We start from the raw sequence: 26,567 nt of genomic DNA on the forward strand, positions 1-26,567 counted from the left end.
TCTGCGCCTGAGAAGGTTGCAGTCATTACATGCAGGCCCCAGATATTCACCAGTAAAGTGATTATGATCACGTACTTTCTTTGCAGTTCCTCTGAACTTTCCTCCACAGTAGCAACACACACTTGCTTGCAGAAAAGCAGTGTTCTGTGCATGTGTGAGCGGAGTCATAGGAACAGATGTAGAAAAGATTTTCTGTACGTCATGCCCAATCTCCACAATGCGGGATATGAATTTATCTTCTGCATCACACCCCCTGTATACTTCAGGCTGTGAAGGAAGTGCAGAAGTGAGGTGTGCTGGAATGACTGTATTATCTGCTTTTACATAAATACAGTAGCTGTACGCTTTATGCTTTTGGTATTGCAGCGTGTATGACTCATCAGGATTCGGGTGACAGGTATGGATTTTCTCGAGAATAGCTTCAAAGTCACAATATACCACGATGGACATCTTATCAGCATGATGGAAGTTTTTTAACTGCAGAACAGGAGGCTGCCCATTTTCATCAAGCTGTGGCATTTCCATCCTAACAGCAGCATGCTGTTTGCAGAGCTCACAGTGTTTTGCCAAACACTGAAGACCAGTGAGCCTGCTCACCCTATCATGATCAACATAATGCTTGAAGCATCTTTTACAAACATGAATAGCCTCAGTGTGTGTAGTGAGTTGGGACCGAACCAGAGCAGAAAAATTTTTAATGAATGTGAAATGGGACAAATTGTCATTGACCAAGAGCAGCAGATCGAAATGATGTTCTTTCTCTTCAGGAGCGACTCGTGCAGGAACAACATTCAGATTCTCGTCGATACTATAAATGTTGATGGAGACTCCGGGGTTCTGTTTTTCAAACAGAGGTATTTGCTTGATTGGAGTAAGGAAGTCAATGTTGTTGAAGTTGAATTTATCTTCCAAGTCGTGGTAGCGCTGGTTGACACATTCAGGATTCCATCCTTCCACGTACTTGACAAGAATTGACCACTTAAAGCACATGTGATCATCCAGGTTTTGCGGATTGATCACTGCGAATTAGTCTTTGATGGAAGTAGGTAATTCGATGTAGGAGCTGGCACGGAGTGGATCGAGCTTGTTTATTCGTAGTTGAAGTCGCTTAACGGCCGACAAAGTCCATCCGGACCCCTTCCCCATGTAGTCTTCCTCCTCCTTGCAGATTTTAGAGATGGACTCGGTAACTGCCTCCTCCACCTCATGAACTGCGTAGAGGGGAACATTCATGGTTTTGAAGGCCCTCTTGTCTTCGCTGGCATCCGTAGGTTTATCGTAGTCGCACTCGAGCACGATATTGAATTTGAGAGGTCCGTTCTCTTCAACCTCCTCTATGAGCTGGCTTATTATATTTGCCTTGATGGAGTTCAGGTATGAGCAGATATCCTTGGCAGTACTTGATTTGTTTTCTGCCACGTATGTCTTCAAGTTGCCCTTGAAACCTACTTCAACAGTGATGAAGCCGTGTGTATTGACCAAACCCATGCCGGTCACCACCTTTGTTCGGCTGGTCGAAGGCTTGGGCGTAACTGCAGGCTTAACTGCTGCCATCCTCTGCTTCTTTGTCGGAGGCGGAGCAGGACCCTTACATACCTTGATGTGGGCTTTCAAATTATCTGCTCTGGCGAACTCCTTAGCGCAGTTGTCGCAGGAATGTGCTATGCAGTTTGGGTTGAGGCCACAAGCAGACTTCTCATGACGTCTAGCAAAATCAGCGCGCGCGAAGACCTTATAGCAGAAACTGCACCGCATGCCTGATGTCGTGGCGACAGCTCCAGCACATGTTGACAGGTGCTGCTGCATCTTGTCGCTGCGTGCGACCATCATGCCACATAGGTGACACTGCTGGAAGTCACGCTGCTGGTTCTCGGCACACAGGCGCTCATGTCGGTAGCGGTTGTGGGCCAGCGAAAACACGGCAGGACAGAAACAGCATTTCTGCACGGTAGATGCCATCACAGCAATCTGCAGACTGGTCTTGATGTACAGAACAGGCGAAGGAAGCTCGACGTACGGAGAACTATAACAAACGAATAAAGAAAACAATATAGCTAGATGTTACACGAAAAAGTTGCAAACATAACCTCAAAACTCTAACCCTCAATCTTATTAACCCAAACTGTTAGCAATGTTACTAAATAAAAAATTTGCAAACATAACCTCAAAACTCTAGCCCTCAAGCTTACTAGCCTAAACTGTTAGCAATGTAACTAAATAAAAAAGTTGCAAACATAACCTCATAGCTGCTCCTTCATGTACAATCCAAAAAATGGTATAATATTTAAAGTACTGGTAAAAGTTAAAGCTGAAAAAGTATTCAATGTTAACTAAAAATGATTGATTACATAACCTCAAAACTACTCTAATGCACACCCCAAAAATGCTAGAATATTTAAAGTACTGTTAAAAGTTTAAGCTAAACAATTCCTGTTTACCCGCACATAAGTGTACAGAGAAAAAACTAGCTATCTTATAACCTACAAAAAAGCTGAAAAAACATAAAAATATTAACGAAACATGTAGCATACCTCAAAAAACAATGAAGTAGAGCTGCAGAAGATGATGTAGCGTTGGCGGTAGGAATCGTGGTAGCAGCGAAACTCACGCACGAACTAACTTACTCAAACTCTAAGAACACACTGAATCTCCGACAGCTAATCCAGGCCTTTTATAAGCAGTTCTGCTTTTCAACAACAGATGACACCAGGTGTTGTGTTGAGTCATAATTTATTTAGTTCTTTTATGTGGTATGCGGGATGCTCACTAACGTTCGCAAAACAAGGATGGCTTCGCTAGACATCAAGGAGAAGGAAGTTTGTCTTTCATGTTAATGCTTCTCAGCTGTCTCAAAGCATATTATTTGTCTGAGTAAAGTTATTATTTTTTAAATCCACCTGATAAAAATATTGTATGTTCTGATTTATTGACAGAATTTCACTGATTAAATGTAACTCTGAATAAAAATGACATGACTCAGTAAGTAAAAAATTCTTCATGTAGAGATAGATCTCTAACAAATAATCAGGAGCACTCGGTGAAAACCATCAGATGTATAGCCAGGAATAATCAGAAACACTTGGAGAAAGCCATCAATATAATATCAAGATTAATCAGAAGCACTCGGAGAAATCCATCAGATGTCTAGTTAGGTATAATAAGAAGCACACGGAGTAAACCGCCATCATATTGTCAAGAATAATCGCAAGCTCACGGAGTAAACCGCCATAATATTGTCAAGAATAATCAGGAGCACACGGAGAAAACCACCATAATATTAACAATAATAATCGGAAGCACACGGAGAAAATCATCATAATATTGACAAGAATAATCGGAAGCACACGGAGAAAACCACCACAAGTTTTCTTTGATATCATAAAAATACAGAAAAAAATATTTAATAAATAACAAAAAAATTAATAAAAAATTTTAAATGACAAAATAAAATACAAAAATACATAAACAGATTCTGCTAGCTTGTGAACTTCTCATTGTTGAGCAAAGATATAGTTCTAGTAAAAGCCAGAATTTTATGTATTTTTGTATTTTATTTTGTCATTTAAAATTTTTTATTAATTTTTTTTGTTATTTATTAAATATTTTTTTCTGTATTTTTATGATATCAAAGAAAACTTGTGGTGGTTTTCTCCGTGTGCTTCCGATTATTCTTGTCAATATTATGATGATTTTCTCCGTGTGCTTCCGATTATTATTGTTAATATTATGGTGGTTTTCTCCGTGTGCTCCTGATTATTCTTGACAATATTATGGCGGTTTACTCCGTGAGCTTGCGATTATTCTTGACAATATTATGGCGGTTTACTCCGTGTGCTTCTGATTATACCTAACTAGACATCTGATGGATTTCTCCGAGTGCTTCTGATTAATCTTGATATTATATTGATGGCTTTCTCCAAGTGTTTCTGATTATTCCTGGCTATACATCTGATGGTTTTCACCGAGTGCTCCTGATTATTTGTTAGAGATCTATCTCTACATGAAGAATTTTTTACTTACTGAGTCATGTCATTTTTATTCAGAGTTACATTTAATCAGTGAAATTCTGTCAATAAATCAGAACATACAATATTTTTATCAGGTGGATTTAAAAAATAATAACTTTACTCAGACAAATAATATGCTTTGAGACAGCTGAGAAGCATTAACATGAAAGACAAACTTCCTTCTCCTTGATGTCTAGCGAAGCCATCCTTGTTTTGCAAACGTTAGTGAGCATCCCGCATACCACATAAAAGAACTAAATAAATTATGACTCAACACAACACCTGGTGTCATCTGTTGTTGAAAAGCAGAACTGCTTATAAAAGGCCTGGATTAGCTGTCGGAGCTTCAGTGTGTTCTTAGAGTTTGAGTAAGTTAGTTCGTGCGTGAGTTTCGCTGCTACCACGATTCCTACCGCCAACGCTACATCATCTTCTGCAGCTCCACTTCATTGTTTTTTGAGGTATGCTACATGTTTCGTTAATATTTTTATGTTTCTCAGCTTTTTTGTAGGTTATAAGATAGCTAGTTTTTTCTCTGTACACTTATGTGCGGGTAAACAGGAATTGTTTAGCTTAAACTTTTAACAGTACTTTAAATATTCTAGCATTTTTGGGGTGTGCATTAGAGTAGTTTTGAGGTTATGTAATCAATCATTTTTAGTTAACATTGAATACTTTTTCAGCTTTAACTTTTACCAGTACTTTAAATATTATACCATTTTTTGGATTGTACATGAAGGAGCAGCTATGAGGTTATGTTTGCAACTATTTTATTTAGTTACATTGCTAACAGTTTAGGCTAGTAAGCTTGAGGGCTAGAGTTTTGAGGTTATGTTTGCAAATTTTTTATTTAGTAACATTGCTAACAGTTTGGGTTAATAAGATTGAGGGTTAGAGTTTTGAGGTTATGTTTGCAACTTTTTCGTGTAACATCTAGCTATATTGTTTTATTTATTCGTTTGTTATAGTTCTCCGTACGTCGAGCTTCCTTCGCCTGTTCCGTACATCAAGACCAGTCTGCAGATTGCTGTGATGGCATCTACCGTGCAGAAATGCTGTTTCTGTCCTGCCGTGTTTTCGCTGGCCCACAACCGCTACCGACATGAGCGCCTGTGTGCCGAGAACCAGCAGCGTGACTTTCAGCAGTGTCACCTATGTGGCATGATGGTCGCACGCAGCGACAAGATGCAGCAGCACCTGTCAACATGTGCTGGAGCTGTCGCCACGACATCAGGCATGCGGTGCAGTTTCTGCTATAAGGTCTTCGCGCGCGCTGATTTTGCTAGACGTCATGAGAAGTCTGCTTGTGGCCTCAACCCAAACTGCATAGCACATTCCTGCGACAACTGCGCTAAGGAGTTCGCCAGAGCAGATAATTTGAAAGCCCACATCAAGGTATGTAAGGGTCCTGCTCCGCCTCCGACAAAGAAGCAGAGGATGGCAGCAGTTAAGCCTGCAGTTACGCCCAAGCCTTCGACCAGCCGAACAAAGGTGGTGACCGGCATGGGTTTGGTCAATACCCACGGCTTCATCACTGCTGAAATAGGTTTCAAGGGCAACTTGAAGACATACGTGGCAGAAAACACATCAAGTACTGCCAAGGATATCTGCTCATACCTGAACTCCATCAAGGCAAATATAATAAGCCAGCTCATAGAGGAGGTTGAAGAGAACGGACCTCTCAAATTCAATATCGTGCTCGAGTGCGACTACGAAAAACCTACGGATGCCAGTGAAGACAAGAGGGCCTTCAAACCATGAATGTTCCCCTCTACGCAGTTCATGAGGTGGAGGAGGCAGTTACCGAGTCCATCTCTAAGATCTGCAAGGAGGAGGAAGACTACATGGGGAAGGGGTCCGGATGGACTTTGTCGGCCGTTAAGCGACTTCAACTACGAATAAACAAGCTCGATCCACTCCGTGCCAGCTCCTACATCGAATTACCTACTTCCATCAAAGACTAATTCGCAGTGATCAATCCGCAAAACCTGGATGATCACATGTGCTTTAAGTGGTCAATTCTTGTCAAGTACGTGGAAGGATGGAATCCTGAACGTGTCAACCAGCGCTACCACGACTTGGAAGATAAATTCAACTTCAACAACATTGACTTCCCTACTCCAATCAAGCAAATACCTCTGTTTGAAAAACAGAACCCCGGAGTCTCCATCAACATTTATAGTATCGACGAGAATCTGAATGTTGTTCCTGCACGAGTCGCTCCTGAAGAGAAAGAACATCATTTCGATCTGCTGCTCTTGGTCAATGACAATTCGTCCCATTTCACATTCATTAAAAAATTTTCTGCTCTGGTTCGGTCCCAACTCACTACACACACTGAGGCTATTCATGTTTGTAAAAGATGCTTCAAGCATTATGATGATCATGATAGGGTTAGCGGGCTCACTGGTCTTCAGTGTTTGGCAAAACACTGTGAGCTCTGCAAACAGCATGCTGCTGTTAGGATGGAAATGCCACAGCTTGATGAACATGGGCAGCCTCCTGTTCTGCAGTTAAAAAACTTCCATCATGCTGATAAGATGTCCATCGTGGTATATTGTAACTTTGAAGCTATTCTAGAGAAAATCCATACCTGTCACCCGAATCCTGATGAGTCATACACGCTGCAATACCAAAAGCATAAAGCGTACAGCTACTGTATTTATGTAAAAGCAGATAATACAGTCATTCCAGCACACCTCACTTCTGCACTTCCTTCACAGCCTGAAGTATACAGGGGGTGTGATGCAGAAGATAAATTCATATCCCGCATTGTGGAGATTGGGCATGACGTACAGAAAATCTTTTCTACATCTGTTCCTATGACTCCGCTCACACATGCACAGAACACTGCTTTTCTGCAAGCAAGTGTGTGTTGCTACTGTGGAGGAAAGTTCAGAGGAACTGCAAAGAAAGTACGTGATCATAATCACTTTACTGGTGAATATCTGGGGCCTGCATGTAATGACTGCAACCTTCTCAGGCGCAGACCGAAAAAGATGATTGTGTTCTTCCACAACCTGGCATACGACCAGAACTTCATTATCAGGAAGTTGTGTTACGACAGTAAAGAAATTTTCATAATCCCGAATTCAGAGAAGCTGATAAATTTTTCCAAGAAGTTGCATGATAAGTTCAGCATTCAGTTTGTCGATACGTTCCGTTTCATGAGTCGGGGTCTTGCTTCGCTCGCTGAGTTCTTGCCTGCAGACAAGTTTGTCAGTACTGCTGAGTTTTTCGCGCCTGATGAGTTGGAGTTGGTTACTCGCAAGGGAGTCTTCCCGTATAATTTTGTCGATTCTTTTGCTCGACTAGATGATACTAGTCTACCGCCTATCGTTGAGTTCTACAACAGTCTTACTGATTCCGGTATTTCCGAGGCGGAGTACGCTCATGCAGTGAAATTCTGGGATAAGTTTCAGTGTGCTACTTTGGGGGAGTACGCTGACTTGTACCTAAAGACGGATGTCCTGATTTTGGCGGACGTATTTGAAAATTTCCGTTCCATATGTTTGGAGACATATAGTTTAGATCCGTCTCACTACATTTCTTGTCCTGGGTTCGCTTTCGATGCGATGCTTCGTACCACAGGTGTGCAGCTAGAGCTTCTCACAGATTATGACATGTATATGTTTGTGGAAGCAGGTATTAGGGGAGGAGTAGCGCAAAGCATTAAACGTCATTGCGTAGCCAATAACTCCTACATACCTGAGACATATGATGCATCCAAGCCGTCCACATTCCTGGAGTACATTGATGCAAACAACTTGTACGGGTGGGCGATGTCTCTGCCGCTTCCAATTCGTCATTTCCAATGGGCAGACACATCCATTGATGTCATGTCTGTCCCAGATGATTCTCCTACAGGCTACATTATTGAGTGTGACGTGGAGTATCCTCACGAACTCCACGAAAGTCACAAAGACCTGCGATTTATTCCAGTAAATCAGTGTCCGTCCGGCTCAAAGCAATCAAAGATTTTGACAACGCTGGAAAATAAAGAGAATTACATCGTTCACTACAAAAACCTACAGCAAGCAGTATCGAATTGGCTTAGAGTGACTAAGATACACCGAGTCCTACAGTTTGAGCAGTCAGCATGGTTGGAGCCTTATATTCGGCTGAATACCGACAAGCGCAAAGCAGCAGCCAACGAGTTCGAGAAGGAGTTCTTCAAGCTCGCTGTGAACTCTACATTTGGTAAACTGATGGAAAACAAGAGGCGGAGGCTCAAAATGGAGTTGGTGTGTTCTGAGAAGAGATTTAAGAAGTTGGTGTGTCGTCCGTCCTTCAAGGACCGCACGATGTATGAGCCAAACTTGTCTCTTGTCCACCTGAACCATGAGACCATAATTTTCGACAAGCCGATTTATGCCGGACTCTCAGTACTTGATCTATCAAAAACACTCATGTACGACTTCCACTATAATACTATGAAACAAAAATATCAGGAAAATATTCATCTGGTATATATGGATACAGACAGCTTTGTGTATGAGATTCAAACACAGGACTTCTACCATGATCTAAGAGCCGACCCTAAGTTCATGTCTGAATTCGACACCAGCTGCTACCCTCCTGACCACCCATGCTTCTCCCTCATCAACAAGAAAATTGTTGGCAAATTCAAAGATGAATGTGGGGGAGAAGTAATGAGCGAGTTTGTCAGTCTGCGGGCCAAACTCTATGCATACATGTGCGGTGGTAAGGTTGAGAAGAAGGCTAAGGGCATCCAGCGTTGTGTGGTCAAAAACCACATCACATTCGGTGATTACCTGGATGCCCTGCAAGACCACCGCACAAGGAGGGCAGGTGTTAGAGCCATACGGTCGAGAAAGCATGTGCTGTATAGCGAATACAGCAATAAGCTAGCCATAACGTGGGAAGATGACAAACGTTTAATCTGTGAAGACGTTATCCGCACAGTCCCCCACGGTTATATCGGAGGCGACGAATAATTTTTTTTCTGTAAAATGGTTTTTGTTGTAAATAGTTTGGTAGTTTGGTTTCTGTTTCCATTCGTCGTATAGTTTCCATTTTTTTTGTTTTATGGTTTTCATTTTGTTGTATAGTTTCCATTTTTGGTGTATAGTTTCCATTTTTGGTGTATAGTTTCTGTTTTGTTTTGTTTAATAGTTTCCGTTTTTGTCGTATAGTTTCTTTTTCGTTGTTTAGTTTCTGTTTTTGTTGTATAGTTTCTGTTTCAGTTTATGTTCTTAATTTAATAAATAAGATTTTACCTACATATTACTTATTTTTTAATTGTTATAACTTATATCCCCCCAAGGTAAAGATACTTATAAATGTCTTAGAGAATGGTAAAATGTAATTATATGCAGACAATCAGTCTGTTTGTAGAAATCATAGAGGTAGGATGTGTACGAGTGTATTAATTAGGACTCGTCAGATACCCGGGTGGCAGTGACGTTAACAGTGAACTTGGTGAGTGCAGGCTACCGACTTGTCTCGTCTTGTCCTCCGACTTGTCTCGACTGTCTAGACTGACTACATAACACTTGGCGCCATCCGACAGTAAATTTAAGAATTAAAGATGGCGACGGTGGTGCGCTCCGGCGGTAACTTTAAGAATTAAAGATGGCGACGGTGGCACACTCTGGTAGCAACACTAGGAACTAAAAATGGTGACGGTGGCGTCATCTGGTATCGATTATATGAACTAAACTATGGCGGTGGTGGCGTCATCTACCAGCCAACTTGAGAACCAAGATGGCGGCACCTCTGGCAACTAATTTTGAATTTGGCGCGCGATACTAGCGACATCTACCAGCCAACTTGAGAACCAAGATGGCGGCGTCTCTGACAACTAATTTTTGAATTTGGTGCTATCTGGTAGTCTGTGCTGGAATTAAAGATGACGGCTGTATAATAATTTTAATTTCAAATGTGGTGCCTTAGGTATGCATTAAGGAAGGCAAAAGATGGCGGCTGATGTTTACATCAAATTTCGAAAAGTTGAAGTTCAAAAAAAAATTCGAATCCAAGATGGCGGCCGTGACGAAAAGTGCAACGGTGACGTCACGATTCGAAGTTGGTGGAAATTTCTAGAAATACAAAATGGCGGATCGATTAGCATGGATTAGCATGGATTAGCATAGATTGGCATGGGTTAGGTTAGGTTAGGTTAGGTTAGCATAGATTAGCATATGGATTAGGTTAGGTTAGGTTAGGTTAGGTTAGGTTAGGTTAGGTTAGGTTAGGTTAGGTTAGCATATGGATATCATACGGATTAGATGATGTCATCAGGTTGGCAACATCGAGGGTCGCAAGGCTAAAGGTTAGGGTCGAATTTCAATGTCAGGGCCAAATTTCAATGTCAGGGCCAAATTTCAAGGTCAAGGTCAAATTTTAAGGTCAAGGTCAAAGTTAAAGGTCAAGGTCAAATGTCAAGATCAAGGTCAAAGGTCAAGGTCAATGTTCAAGGTCAAAGTCAATGTTCAAGGTTAAAGTCAATGTTCAAGGCCATAGTTAAAGGTCAAGGTCATAGTTAAAGGTTAAAGGTCAAGGTCAATGTTCAAGGTCAAAGGTCATGGTCAATGTTCAAGGTCAAAGTCAATGTTCAAGGTTAAAGTCAATGTTGAAGGTTAAAGTCAATGTTCAAGGCCATAGTTAAAGGTCAAGGTCATAGTTAAAGGTCAAAGGTCAAAGTCAATGTTCAAGGTCAAAGTCAATGTTCAAGGTCAAAGTCAATGTTCAAGGTCAAAGTCAATGTTCAAGGTCATAGTTAAAGGTCAAGGTCATAGTTAAAGGTCAAGGTCGGATCCTGGATCCTGCGCCTGTCCCAGAACCGGCTATTTCCATCTACTGTAACGGGACAATTTTTCGTGCGTACATGGCTGATGAACGTAACGGGACACTTTTTTGTGTGTGCATGGTGGAAGGAAGAGATTAATCCCCCTCCGTCCTCCAGTGCCCTCATACATACTTTATATACCTACTCTTATTGGTCGAAATTGTGAATAGTAGATTGCAGTGGGTGAAAAGTGGTGCGTGTCTTGCCCTTTTGATTGTGGTTGAGTATAGTTGAATGTCTTTTTGCCTTTTTTACGTACTTCAGAGGGAGATGGTAAATGCTGCGAAAGTGGACGTTTCTGTGTCTTGGCGGATGGACCAAACAAATTTCTCAAAGCCACAGGTGGCAGCACCGTTGTTACACATTTCCGTTTCATGAGACTTCCGTTACAATTTACGAAATCACTCCCACCAAATGCCGGATACCGAGAGCTAAGATGTTACACAAAAATTACAACTTAAGCTAGTCAATTTATGTGTTCCTGTGTATTGTTCACGTGTGTATTGTTTAGATAGGTTTGTTGTAAATGAGTGCAATGTTATTATGTGTGATTAAAGTGTGTATATATGAGTCAACAAATCCTTATTTTTCTTTATAATGCACAACACTGTTCAAGTCCAATCCAAATAAACAAATGTTTTAGCATGACTACGTTACATTAAAAATTCGTTCATTGCAACCGAGTACCCGAATTAACAAATTATATGGAAAAATATCATCAGGAATAGTAAATTTAATTACGCGTTGTAAGATAAATTCGTCCAGTAACAAAATATTCAATATTTTCTACTGTAAACTATTTTGTGAAATTAAGCTACTTAAAAAGAAACTTAAATTTATAATTATGGAGCTGGCTGTTGTATCAAACTTATATGGAAATTAATTTTGGTATTTAATTGCATAAAAACTTTGAAATACATGACCTTAGGTAAATCATCCTTTTACATATGTTATAATTCCAGCTGCCTAATCCTTGCAAAAACTGATGTAATTTTTGATGGACTATTTAAAAAATACCTGAAGCGTTACTAACTTAATCATTCTGAAGCTTTATATATCTTTGTAAGAATGAATTTGTGGATCTGCAAAAGAGTGGTGGGAAATTTGACTCTTTATACTTCTATGTTTATTGAAAGAAGGTTGTCTAGGCGATGGAGTTCTGAAACATATGTGATGCGCGATTATCGCGTACTTTGCACATGGACTACCCACCAGGCGTTAGAAGCAGGCATTACAATAAATCGACAGTATAATGCATAATATGCATATAATGCATAATATCACTAGTTTAATCTAGATCCAACCATTTTGAAACATATAATGGAGTTTCGGTAAACCTTATTTCTAAAACTCATCAACAGTTACGCCTTTGCTCTTGAGAAGCTGCGTTTGAGCTATCGAATCACTCGCCTCCATCAAAGCGATCCATAATCGATCCACAGTGGAGTAAAACCCAGAATATTTACTAGTGGGAAACTTAACTGACGTTGCCGTGAACTGAAAGGTTTCTTGGCATACTTCTCCCCCCACCCCAACACACCTTGCTACCATTCATCTGTGTACAACGACCTCAATTATCATGCTGCCTCATTTCAAGCAGTATGTGCAAACACACTAGAATTTTGAGTGATAAACATGTCGTTTCTGTCACACCAGTCGAATAGATGTCATACGTTTTGTGCAGTATTAATATCGAGCGTGTTTAAATTTTACGATACCAACATTCTGATAGAAAAAATTACTTTAATTTCTCTGAGCAGAACTTCGTCTTTTATTTTTATACAACTTTTCGTCAAAATAAACCTCCACTGTTTCAAATTTCGTAAAAAAAAAAAAAAAAAAAAGTAGAAAATATCCGTTGCCACATAGTAAAATAAATAATGATGTAAACACTAACTAGTAAGAAAATTATTTAAGAATAATGTCATAACAAAAGGTTATTTGTCATACGTTCAGTCGTGTTGGTAGCATAAAACTGTCCGATATTGTTTTATAGTGTATTTGGTAAACGCTAGGTTTTGTTTTAAAAATGTTTATATTCATTACAAGTTGGTTTTGTGCAAGAAAAAAATATTTTACAAAATAATTCATTATTTTTTAATTTCAGATATGTCTATAAAATTAACTTCTGTGTTACTAAATTTTTAAGGTACAAAGAACCTCGTAGAACAAATAACACACTATTTCTTATACTGCATGAGGCCTGCAACTAATAACTGAAAGGTTTACTGTTACAGGATTCGTGTCCAATCGCAATCAAAGAGATACATTTTGTAAACGCTCCAGGGTTTATTCGCAAGTTCCTGGATATCATTAGACCACTGCTTAAGAAGAAACTCAATGAACGGGTGAGTTTTAAACATACTCTACAACGGTAAAATATGAAATGTAGCAACAGCTCTGATCTGTTAGCATTAAGGCCCTTCTTGGTAGAGGATACAACAAGTACAATTACAGGTTACATAAGTAGATAAGGCGCGGTGGTAGAGAGGATACTCCGCCTCCGTAGCGCTGTCGACTACGCACTACTACGCACCGGGCTACGGTGCGGGGGCTCTGGGTTCGAATCCCGTGTAAGACACGGATGTACATTGTGTTGTCTTAATACACCAACAACCATACCAACAATTTTAGTTCATGCACACTTAGTAAAGTCTACTGAATTACATAGAATTTTGAGATAAGAACTTTGTAGTCGACGTGTCCCACTTAAATTCTGGACCGTATTAAGATTATTTGTATGCATACCAGATGTTTCTAGTAGTAATAATGTATGTGCAACCTTGTTTTGTAAATATTATTAAAATGAAAATTGATGAACTAAATGATGTTTAAAGTGTTGTAAATGAAAATAGCACAACTATCTATACAATTAAGTTATAAAAAAATTATGTAAAATATTTTCGTTGATTTTCTTAACTGAGACATATTATTATTGTACCGATCTGAAACCAGTGATAAATTTATTTTACTCAGTAATTAAATAATTAACTGTTTAATCTTAATTAATTCACAAGTAAACAAAAGGGTGAGTGCCATGTATATATTTACACATACTACTAGTCTAGACTAAGTATCACAAGAGTGTCGTTTATATATATCTTATCATAACACATCTAACAAAAAATAACTACGAGATGTATTCAAAAATTGTAAGCTACTAAAATTAAAAAAATATTTTATTATATTTATGTGTCTAATAAGTAGATAAACAAAAATGTAATTTTTATGCTTGTCATAATAAAGGGGATTCCATTATTTAAGGTTCATGTGCACACTGGTGGGCTAGAAACGGTTGGAAAATCTTTACCGTTACATATGCTTCCTAAAGAATATGGAGGAGAAGAAAAAAGTCTCAAGGAATTGAGTGGTAAGTGAAATGATTACAAAGAAAATCTATTAGTATCATATATTATGAATAACTGTCCTTCACTCTGCAAAATAAACTCAATCGTTTATAAATGAATTTTATAATTATAATGTTTATTGAAGGTTTTGTATACATCTCATATAACCTACTTGTAGCAAACGTCCATGAATTTCCGTGTAGTTTGTTTTATTAAAGTTAAATAAATGTCATACTGGAAAACATTAAATAAACATTTTGTAGATAAATAATAACCGAAAATCAAATACATATTTGGTTGGTTTTGTTGAGTTCTTCAAGTAATGCGCAAGTAAATACAATAGAAAGTTTACGTAAAAATAAAGTGGTAATCTTATTTTATAAAAAAAAATCCAATATTTTTTAGTATAATTTCTAAACATACTTTACATAATTCGCTTGATTTGTCTTTGTTTCTTAGTGTCACTGTTATTACTTTAGCGCCACTCGTGGAGATTTATCTCTAAGTGCATTTACTTAATTTTTATTTAATTTGGTCTATACGCCTTGCCAGTAACGAGGTCACAAGAGATGGTAACACTCAACGATAAGAAACCACAAAAACAGGAATCTAGAGAAAGCAGCCGGCCGAGACCCACGCAGTAAGGACCGCCCCAGGGTTCGCCAGGAGCGATGTAGGGTGATCAGGGTCACCACCCTAACAGCATCTGGACACAGGATTCAAGCCCCAGTACTCTGGAATTTAAATTAACGATTTTTTTAAGGATGAAAAGCTCTTATGGCTGAATAACCCCTTTCGCAATAACAATTAAACTCCTGGTTTCGCTCGTGGATTTAAATTGATTACATGATGTAACTCTGGCAATTGTTTACAAAAGTATTTTTTTTAATTTAATGAGTTTGTGTTTTATTTTTTGGAGTAAATAAAAAAATAAATTATTATTGGATCTTAGCATTTACAAATAACATGTAATCGTGGTAGACATTTTTGTAACTTTTTTCCGTAAAACTCGGTTTTTTTTTTAATATTACTTAAACCAAACCAAAAATCTTATAAACCTGAGATTTTCAATGTTATGGGTAAGCTAAATATTTTTTCTTTATTAAATTATGACTGATATCCATAAAATAACAAATTTAAAATGATAATCAATACAAACGGTTATTTAAAAAAAATTGATACGTTAACAAATTAATTTTCTGATTTCAAGTTGTGATTAATGAACAGGTTTTGAAATGTTTCAGAGGCATGAAACAGCAGGTGGGTAGTGATGCAGATGCAAACACACGGATGTGGTTGCAGACGCCTGGCAGCTGGCCTTGGAGCGCCGCCGCGACTGGTTCAAGGCCGAGGAGTTGAAGCGAGTGGACGAGTCCCTGCGGCCCGGGGCGGCCCCGGAGCGAGCACAGCTGTTCGGCGTCGAGGGCTCTTTCCAGAGGCTGGCCGTCGACTAGCGCGCCTTCTGCTCGCTGGCCAGTGGTCCCCCACTGCCACTGCTTCACCTACCACACGGCTCAGATCAAACACTAAGAGATTCTCCAAAGCCATAAAATAGGAACATACTACCTATTACTCGTGGTTTGTTTCTCAAAAGTGAAACTCAAAGCAAAAGAATTCTAACCTCATACTATAACGAAGCCAAATTTACCGAAATTAAATTTTTAACAATAGTTTAAGACCAAATGTTATTGAAACCAAGTTGGCGTATTTCGGTTTTTATCTGTCCCCGTCAATGATAACTAGACCGCACTTTAACAGGTTTTCAAAAACTTGTTGAAAGTCGAATTAATTATAATTAATAATTAATTATTAAAGAAAAGTATTTTAATTGTATTTTTTGGCTTTAACAGTGCATGGATTAAGGCCTGAATACACCGTGATCAAATAACTGTTTCACGCGGCAATTATAACTATCAAAATTAATTCCAACACTCCACGAAAGTTTACATGAATAATAGCCCAAATCTTGAGAGGCTATGACGAATCATAAAACATAAAACGAAATCTCTTCTGCAAATTGTGTCTTTGTATGAAATATATATGTCTGCCTTAATCCCCTTTGTATTGGAGGCTGTTATTTAATTATGTTCATAGACTCTGAGCAAGGACGTGGAAGGTCTTATTTCTGTTTGTAATTGTTGATGTTGTCAATATGCTTCGGTCTGGCAAGAATCAGGAAATTTGTTGAAACATGCTTAAGATATTTCCAAAATAAAGAGCGAGCTCCTGTCCTATTTTGGCAATAATAACTAGAAAAGCTATCAGAAGAGCTCAAAGTTACCTGTTATAAAATTCTACAGTGAATGAAGGCCTCATGCTGGGGTCACAAACTTCGCCAGAAACTCATGAAAATCACAGTAGTTTATTAAATTTGCAGATCACAAGACAACAACAACCCTACAACCTTTAAACATTAGGTTCCAGAAAAAAAATGTTCTTTATTGGATTACCTTTCATAAAAATGTTTCCCAATACAATATATTGAATTACTATTAATTTATTTAAAAAAGAGTAATTTGCTTACACTAATATATATTTTAGCAAGTGCTAACGCAAACCAATGCAAGAGGTTGATATATGAATAAGTATTTAAAAATGTCATTATTTACAATTTTTCGTCTTGCTTTTCTTACGTTATTCCGTTTCTTGCGACATTTGTACACCCTGGTCGTAATATTTATGAAGTTGCTAAAGATATATGCATTTTTTTATAGTGGCAGTAATTTCGATTCCGAAATTAAGCATCGCTAAATAAAATATTTTATAGATTAATATTTATCTTTTTTGTATACTAAACAAAGTATTTTTTAACCATTATATAATTTTTGAGTGTTATTTTTACTTCTCACATCGTTACAATTTTTTCTGCCAAAATTTTAAGAATATTTATTATAAGCTCATTCCTTTATTGAAAAATATTGATGTGTTTAAATGATAGTTTTATTGAATTTCCAAGTTAATAACTTCGAAGTAAATAATTTTTAATAATGGTTACTCATAAGTTTTTGTTTTGTTATACGTATGTTAAATATGGCCTTTTTTTATGTATTTAAAAAGCTTTAGAAATCTTATAGCCTCCAGGTAAAAAATGTTTTACATTAAATACACAAATTTTAAAATAATTGTTAGTTTTTCAATGGTTTCTTTTTATCTTACTTAAAATATTTCTAATCCCATATTTAGTTAATAAAGAAAAAAAATATATACTTATGTGCCACGCAGAATTATGATTTAAGTGTGACAAATAAATTTTTTAACTATTTACCTGTTGTTACCTGAACTATCTCCTGTATGGTTTATTAGGTCTGACTAGCTCTGAACGGGTTCCTGGCCATGTGGCGGGAGACAGTGGCGACGAAATGAAGAGTTTATGGGCTAACTTTGTTGTGATTTAATTACACCTTCCCCTTAGTACATGGCGCTATGACAATCCTAGCCCTTTCCGTCTGCGAGTGCATGGGCACGGCTCTAACACATTAGTGGTCGTTTTCTGGTTGATTCCGAACGCACAGATGTTTGCAGTCCGGCCTACACAACACGAGTCACACAGTACATTTCCTGACCAATCGGTGATCCGGTATACAGCGATAGTATTACCGGTGCGGGGCGCCTGGTTTACATGAGCACGAACTTAAAGGTGTTTACAGACTAGCCTACACAACGCGTATCACACAGTACAATTACTGACCAATCAGTGGTCAACACGGATTACGCATAGAGATACACTAAGACACTGAATATTTACAGTTTCGCTCCCTCGCACCGATCTCGCGGACGCGGTGAACTCTTTCACTACTCCGTTACACGGCAGACTTGGTATCACCGAAATTCGGGGCGGCTTCAACGACAATGCGACCGAGTTCGAATGGACCTGTAGTTAATGACGGATCCCCAATGGTTGAGGGATGAGGCGCGTCCAGCCCCGAGACCCTCGTCGCGAGAACTGCCTCTCCCCGCCGGAACTTCGCGCGCGGCAGACGGTCTGGGCTCGAACTGCGGCCTTGTCGCGCGGTCAACAAGAACTAAACAAAATGACTTATCAAACATTACAGGAAGGATGGTTTATAAAATGTAAATATAATATAATTAATGGTTTCACGTAACTAATTGGTCCCAGGAGGGGAAAATACACTGATTCCATAACTCTCACAGAATAGCCGCGCGGGCGGCTTTTGCACTTCCGGCTCGCGGCCGATCGTCGCGTTGCAACTTGCACTGACACTGCACTTTGTTCGCACTACACTACACGCCTCTGCCACGGGCAGGAGAAGGCGTTGGCACAACATTACGGACTGCGGAAATTAGGGCGACACTTGGGTCGACGTCATACCCTTGTCGCAAAACATACCTTCTAAGATTACAGAAGAATTCAGTACCATGCTGAATGATTTTTAATTACTTATATTCGAACACTTTTGCTACAAAAATTAATAATGTGGATTAAAATTTTTACTATAACATTTTAATATTCGGCACACCATATCCCGTGCTCAATGTTCTCACATGAACGTAGATAGACCAATATACCGTATTTCCTACCATAATAAATCCACGAACAGTTTTGGTTAAAGATCTTAATAGCTAACCGCTGTTTTGACGTTTATAAAATAATTTTGTGTTTAAAAATATATTTTACTTTGTCCGAAAAAAAATCGTGATTCATTTGAATTTTTCTTTTCGCACGCGGTTAATGTCTCATCAATGGCGTGGTCACTGGATTCGGGTAAAGTCACACAACGGGAGGCCTACAGTTCAAAAAAAGGTTTTTAGAATTTTATTTTTCCAAACCTAACTAAAACTAAGTGTATTTTGGAGGGGTCCGGGTTAGGGAGGGACCTAGGTGCGTCTCAGGCCGAAGCCTATACGCCTAGTCATGCTGGGATTAGCCATGCAGGGAGAGGGTCGCATGCATCATGTGCTAGGAGGGGATTGGCCAGCCATGGCAGCAATTGATGCTATGACTAACTCCCCTCACTCATAAATCTAGACTATAACTAGAGATAGGTTGGGCCCAGGTAAAACCTGCATAGACACAGGGAAAACCCTGGGCACTGTCATGCGGGATGCAAGTGTAGGGGAATACAGGAGACAGAGGATGGTCTGGATGAAGAGTTGGACAGAGCAGAAAAGAGTCTACCATGCGGGGGTTGGGCACTTGGACGCCTACAGTTCAGAGATTTGAACCACACCCGAACAGTTCCGAAGTTCTCCGAAGTGTGCCGATCGCTTGTGAAACAATACCATATTTTACGATCGCAGAATTTTTTAAATAGCACTAGCAAAATTAACCTTTCGTTTTAGTAACGATAACCTTACCTAACCTAACCTATCCACCCGTAAAAAAATTAAATAATTAATATTTACTACACTGAACAAACCTAACATAACCTAAGATTTTACTTCGGCAAACGGTGGCTCTTTTCGTATTCTGGGTGTAGCTTTCATCCTCTTGAACTGTACACAGGGAAAAATGTTCTATACTTTAACAAACGATTCATTTGGTAAAGAGTTAACAAGAAATAATTTGTAATACTACAAGGAATATATTGTAGCTTTCCACAATACGTGGCTAGGGTTATTTTTGCATATATGAAATATGTTTTAGCTAAAAAACTAACTACATATTTCTTATGAAAATTGATGCATAATTTTATATTTTACTTGATTTTTCATTCAAGCATAATTATTTTTTTAAAAGCATGGGAATGATAATCGGTTATTTAATACATGTGGCGTATTTATTTTTATTAATCTACGAAGTCATTAACGGAAAGCTACTCCGGGAACGGTTTACAAATAATTTTATCCACTGAAGGTACTGGGACAACACAAAGCATAAATACCAGGAAAATAATTAGAACCCAGTATTACTGCAAACACTATTTTGTAGCGATAGAGTTGTTTTCATATAAATTTACAAATTTACAAATGTACAAATGTAATTGGTTTCTTGTCCTTGGGGGCGTGTCAAAAATATCATAATTACAGTGAAAAATTTCTTCATGTTTGTAATGATATGGTATCCAGCGTCTCTACAAATTATATAACGGGTATTTTGCAGGTGCTCTAACCATCAGGCAAATCTGTAGCTGAAAAAAAATGTTACGGCAAAGAAAAAGACATCGAGGAGATCGGAAGTATGCCAATAAGACACGGCCTTCTATGGTGACACGGGCTTAATTACTCGGCATTGCTGGGGATGAATCACCCTTGAGAGCTGATTTTCGAAAACCCATGAACTCATTTAATGTTTATGTAATATAGAACATTCCTGCCAAGTTTTAAGTCTGTAGGACACGTGCTTGAAAGACCGGAAATTTTTAATCTTTAACTCGCGATGGTTTGTCATTGCCTTTCGCCCGCATGGAGACTTAGGACGAGACACAACACTCGCGAAGGAAACTTTACACTAAATATAAATCCCTGAATCGGCCGGCTATCCAACCAGAAGTCGTGACTGCGGCTGGATTTCTACACGACTACACTACTACACGAATTCGTTACATGCATTTTAAGTTAATTTGACTTGCGTCAGTGCCTAATGCTTTATTTCTGAATCCTGCAGAAAGTCGTCGGCTGACTGTTGTTGGAAGGATCTCCCCTCCCCCTGCGCTAGGTCTGAGCTCGCTCGGATCCCCCGCCCCTCCCTGCCCCAAGAGGCTGCGGCAACTGGATCGCACCTGTGGCCTGCCCCGACCTCGAGCCTCTTCCGTAACGGAAACTAGCATTGTGCGCGGCCACACAATGGCTGCCTCGCGCAGGCATGCCTGTCGCATTGTCATTCTCTCACACCGGCACACCACCTCCTCTCCTGCTCAAGCGATTTTTTTTACGTCTGCATATTGTCGTTACAATTCCTTAAGAAATTATATATATCCCCGGCTTGTATTTGCATTGAACAAGTCTGCCGGGTTTTTAAAACTCGAAGCTTATAACTTAGTTTTACTTAATAACGTACATGTATAAAACAAAATCATTTCTTAAAGCACTTTACAATTGTTCCAAAATTTAATACCCTAATTGAACTTCAGGAGCTAAAAATTGAAGGAAAAAAAATGGTTGTCTGTAAAGTCGGTTTACGGACGATAGTTTAACGTGACAACGTCATAACAAAACATTGATGAAATGATTGATCCAGAAGAAAATGAAATATCATATTCGGCCTGAGACTGAGCCGTAATAGGTTTTAGCAACCAAACCATTTAGGCATTACAAATATTATATTCTTTGAGGAAGAAATTTTTTTAAGTTTTTCTATCTTTTTGTATGATAAAATCTACCTCTCCATACTTTTATGAATAAAATTGAATCATTTTTATTGAATTATCACTATTTTGTATGGATACAAAGAAGGAGAGAAATGAAATCTACAATTTAATTGATAAATTTACTTTTATTTGCATTCATTAATTAAAATATATTTTAGTCAGCGATGCTAAACGCACGGCCACGAGGCCATATTGGAAACAATTGTTTCAGACGGTATATATGTTTATAACAATTTTGTTTTGTGTTGTGGAAGTTTTAAAAACGTATGTAGTCCACCATGTTTATTTCTTATAGTGGTAGGCGGGAAATTAATAACCGTACCGATTATGCTGAAAATCGGTGAACGATCGTTAAATTACATAATATTAATAATTCAAACGACAAAAATATGATTGAAAAGTCATATCGATGGTTGTTCCAATCGAGTGGAAGAGAGATGCCACGCATGTGTACAATGAGCATAACAACACATCCGTAGTGGGACAATGTGCGTTACGGGACACTTTTTCGTACGTGCAGCCGGCGTTCGTCGATTTATTAGACGTCACGTCAAAAAATAAGTGGTTTTCTCTCTTAAAAAGCTTTGGGTCTGGCAGTAATAAGAAACACGGAAGAAAAAATGGAAAATGGGTTGTGAAATGTATTTACAAAAATAAAAAATAATGACGCGATCGCAAATACCCGACTACGCCAATGTTTCGCCACTTTGATTGTTTGCTCATAAAGCCTCGACAGATTCCGTCACCGTCGGGTTAGCAGCTATCGGCAGTACCAATACGGCAATTCATTTAGATTTGTGGGCTTTATGATGTGTGACCTCTTAGTTCTCGGTTCGTGGCATTTTGTGGGAGTGATTGCGTGAATGAGACGGAAATGTGAACGACGGTGCTGCCCTCTATGCAGGATAGTGCGAACCAAAGTTCACAAAGACAAAGGGAAACGTTATAGTTTAAAAGACGGGCAGTATTTGAATACAATTCCTTTGTCGAAAATCAAGTCCACGGACGGGTCTTTGAAGTCTTTTTCGCTTTTATTGGAGCCGTTTAATAATAGTTTAAAATTTCGGTCTTCTGATAAAATTATTCAATATGTGACGTAGCTTCTCCTACAGTGAATTCTAGCGGTGGGTGCGGAAACCTTGAGCGATTTTCAAACAGAAATGTAGTGGTAAACAGATTTTGCATATATTTATCACGCTCGGCATTATTTTAAAGAGTTCAACGTTAAATTTTGGGTCCACGTTTCGTATTATATGGTCCGATCGAAATAGACAATTCAAATAACAAAAATTCCGACAGAGCTGAATTTTGGTAGAGACCTTGGGTACACCAGTACAAATAAAGTGACAAAAGTCCCCAAATATCCCATGTGTGCTAAAAAAAAGTTATTCAAGGTCAAAGGTCTATATTTTCGTTTTTTTATTTTTCTCAAAAACGGTAAGTGTTATCAAAAATATTTCCCAGACAAAAATTGTAGACTTTAAAATTATCTACAAAAAAGACCTTAAAACATGTTTGCCTAAGAATCACCATTCTTAAGATATCGCCATTCTAAAAGTTCAAAGAGTTATATTCTACACTATATGCACACATTTCCACGCCACCTGTGAGGTAGTGTACTTGGTGCGTTTTTTTAACGTGGTTTCCCCTGTAGGCCTACTCCACGATCTGTTATGACGGAGTTTTATTGTAAAATACTGTATTTACTGCATGATGATTACTGATTTTGATATTGATATAGGTGATTGATTTAAATAGGAGTTCTGATTACTGTTAATATTGTAATCTGTCTTGAGGACAACCCTTGCTATCCCCAATATTAGGTCTCAGGAAAGATTTGTAACAATTGTCACGATACTTAGCCTCAGCAGCAACTACCTAAATCATATTCAAAATTAATACGTGCAGTAACAGCTTTTTATACGTCATCAGACCGATTTTGAGCTACTTTCAAAACGGACTCTTTGAATGAAAGTGTCGTAACATTAAAAATTTTTCTTCGGCGATGCTGCGATTTATTTCTCTCAGCCTCTTCATCCGATTCATCCCAGGAAACAAGCAATATTTTTTAAAACAAATGTCGGATTCACTTACACGTGCTCTAGTACGAGGTGGACTTATTTTTTTTGGACCGGCTTGTTCATCCTCATGTTGTCTTTTAATAGCAGCAATTGAACTTTTCCGGGTATATGATTTTCGGCAATCCACGTGGATTGTTACAGACTTTTTACTTCTGAGATAATAAACAAACTCATCACCTCTTTCGATACTTGCATCAATCAAAGTTTTCATCCCACGACTAACTGTAACAGTTTCACCTTCAGTCAAAATTTTATTACAAATAAAGCACAATTGTGACATTTTTCAAAATATTAATTGGTACAAACTGTAATAGTAGACGTTAGCAATAAACACGTGTATTCACTCGAAAGAAATATTAAACACTAAAAGTATTTCACTTTAGCCACTTGAAGAAGCAGGTATATGACCGTTGCCACGTGGACAATAGAGTAAGCAGATGTTACTCAAGGTTGTGCGGGGAGAAGGGACTGGCTAAGGGACAGTTTGTATTGAGTGTATATTCTCAGAATAGTATATATTTTATACATATAAGAGACACAAACAGGCATTTTTACTTATATGAAGTACCTACCTACGTATTTACGTGGCATTTGTGTGCATATCATGTTGAATTTAACTCCTTCAAACTTTAGAATGGCGATATCTTAGGAATGGTGATTCTTAGGATAAAAATGTATTAGGATCTTTTTCGTACAATTTTTGTCTGGGCAATATGTTTGATAAAAATTACCGTTTTTGAGAAAAATAAAAAAACAGAACATTTTGACCTTTGACCTTGAATAACCTTTTTAGCACACGTGGGATCTATGGGTACTTTTGGCACTTTATTTATACTGGTGTACCCAAGGTATCTACCAAAATTCAGCTCTATCGGAATTTTTGTTATTTGATCACTATTTTTATGTCTATTTTGACCGGAATAGTAAGTGTATTTACAAAAAGAGAACACATGAATTCGCTCACAAAAGAGGTTAGACATTTCAAATCACCCATAACGGCTTAAAAATTACCAAATATATATATATATATATATATATATATATATATATATATATATATATATTTCAGTCAATATATATATATATATTGACTGAAAATTTTATCCCAAAAACCATTGAACTTAATATTATTGAAAAGTAAAGGAAAAATTGCCTTTCATAAATTTGCTAACCCAAAATCGTACTAATCTAATATATAAGTGTAAAGGTTGGGATAGTTATATTTTTGTTACACCATCATGTATTTACTACTGAACAGATTTCTCTAGAATTTGAAACAGAGGAAGACCGTAAAATGTATGAAGGTTAGTTATCATTACATAATTATATTTTTAAGGGGATATAAATGGGATTATTACAATTTTTCAGTAAAGTTTACATAATGCCAGTTTTTAGGTTCGAATTTTAAACATACTAGGGCCCAGCCCAGATTCGCATGGATGTGATTTACCCAATGGAACGTCATTTAGATTAAATAAGTATGTGCTTATAAGTATCAAGTTCTCGTAAGTGTCCTGTTTTCAAAAATTATAAAGCTAATAAAAAGTACTGCTAATACATAAAAACAATTTCTTTGTAAACAACGTTCAAAGCTTTTTTTCTCATGAGACAACAAAATTAGATTTGGTTTAGCAGTCAAACATAGCTATCCATGTGAAATTAAAGCTTCACAAATAACTCCTTTTTTTTTTTTTTTTTTTTTTTTTTTTTAGCAATTTTAGGAATAAAAAATGATTACATGGGTCATCCTTAGAAGATAGACTTATTACATCGTGGAATTCCTGCAGGCCTTTTTAAGACCTATATTCTGTAGTGCATTAATTTGATGTATCAGTCATGTTTAAGTCAGTACAAGCCATTTAAGCGCCCTAAAAGCGTTATTTTATAATTTGATTTCCAAACATCGAGATTTTTCTAATACTTTAAATTAATATGAATGTATTGCACACAAAACTTTAGAAAGAAATTATTTAAATGATGGTGAAAATGGTATCAAGATCCATTGTATTATTTAGAAGTAATCTAACATACGGACGTGGATAGCGACTTTGTTTGATACTATTTAGAAAAACACAGTGTTGTTCTGTGCCAAATTTATTTATTTTCATGGCACTAATATATTTTTTTTTTTAATTCATTGAAATAATATTTTGGGTGTATTTTAATTGTAAGGGAATTTAGTTTTATTTGTTGATCAAATGTTAATACTTAAGTAATTAAGAGTGCAAACCATCGTACAGGCTTAACCAAAGGCTCTAATAGCAACGAATATGTGATTTTCCATGGACTCTGTCACCAAATTAATTTTTTAAACCCACTATGAGAACTTTCTCCAATATACCAGACACGTAGCGAGCTTCATACATGTCTGTACTATCAATAACAATTAAATTTTAGTGCGCAACCATCGCACAGGTTTTAACAAGGGCTCTAATAGCCTCAAATGTGTGATTTTCATGGTTTCTGTCACAAAATATATTTTTTTAACCCACTTTAAGAACTTTCTCGGGTCGTTACCACAACGCCGAAATACCATAACGCCGAATGTCAAAACTGACCACAACGCCGACAGCTAGAAAACTGCTGTGTACCACAACGCCGAAATAACAACTGAATTAATTTGTGTGTGTTTCTTAAATGTACCTTAACACCGAAATACCACAATCAAACCTAACCTTAGCTAACCTAACCTAGCCTAACCTAACCTAGTCTAACCTAACCTTTCTGGCAGTTCTTCAATGACATTTTTCGCCGTTAGTGTATTTCGGCGTTGTGGTAATTCGGCGTTGTGGTACACAGCAGTTTTCTAGCTGTCGGCGTTGTGGTCAATTTGGCATTTCGGCGTTGTGGCATTTCGGCGTTGTGGTGCGTCCCCCAAGTCACTGCTCTGGTTCCTCTGCACGTCGGCAGAGCGCCTACTGCCAGCAGCAGTCTCACACCCGGGATGTGGTCGCGCGGTTCCACCAGCAGATATCACTTCAGCTCCTCTCCGCTATTGCCATGATCTGACTTCATACAACCACGTTAAGTAGACGCCATTTTCACGACATTTC

At 38.0% G+C, this 26,567-nt stretch overlaps 1 protein-coding gene across 1 annotated transcript in view; it reads left to right on the forward strand.

The window, feature by feature from the left end:
* The window catches only part of LOC134537976 (alpha-tocopherol transfer protein-like), a 57,313-nt gene extending 41,095 nt beyond the window's left edge, over positions 1-16,218 (forward strand). Inside the window, exons 5-7 of the mRNA XM_063378995.1 lie at positions 13,056-13,166; positions 14,083-14,188; positions 15,468-16,218. Coding sequence (XP_063235065.1) covers positions 13,056-13,166; positions 14,083-14,188; positions 15,468-15,619 — 369 coding nt within the window. The 3' untranslated portion in view covers positions 15,620-16,218. The remainder of the gene's footprint in view (positions 1-13,055; positions 13,167-14,082; positions 14,189-15,467) is intronic.
* Positions 16,219-26,567: the final 10,349 nt, after the last annotated feature.

This window comes from Bacillus rossius, chromosome 12 (genome assembly GCF_032445375.1).
Source record: "Bacillus rossius redtenbacheri isolate Brsri chromosome 12, Brsri_v3, whole genome shotgun sequence".
Classification (NCBI taxonomy): domain Eukaryota; kingdom Metazoa; phylum Arthropoda; class Insecta; order Phasmatodea; family Bacillidae; genus Bacillus; species Bacillus rossius.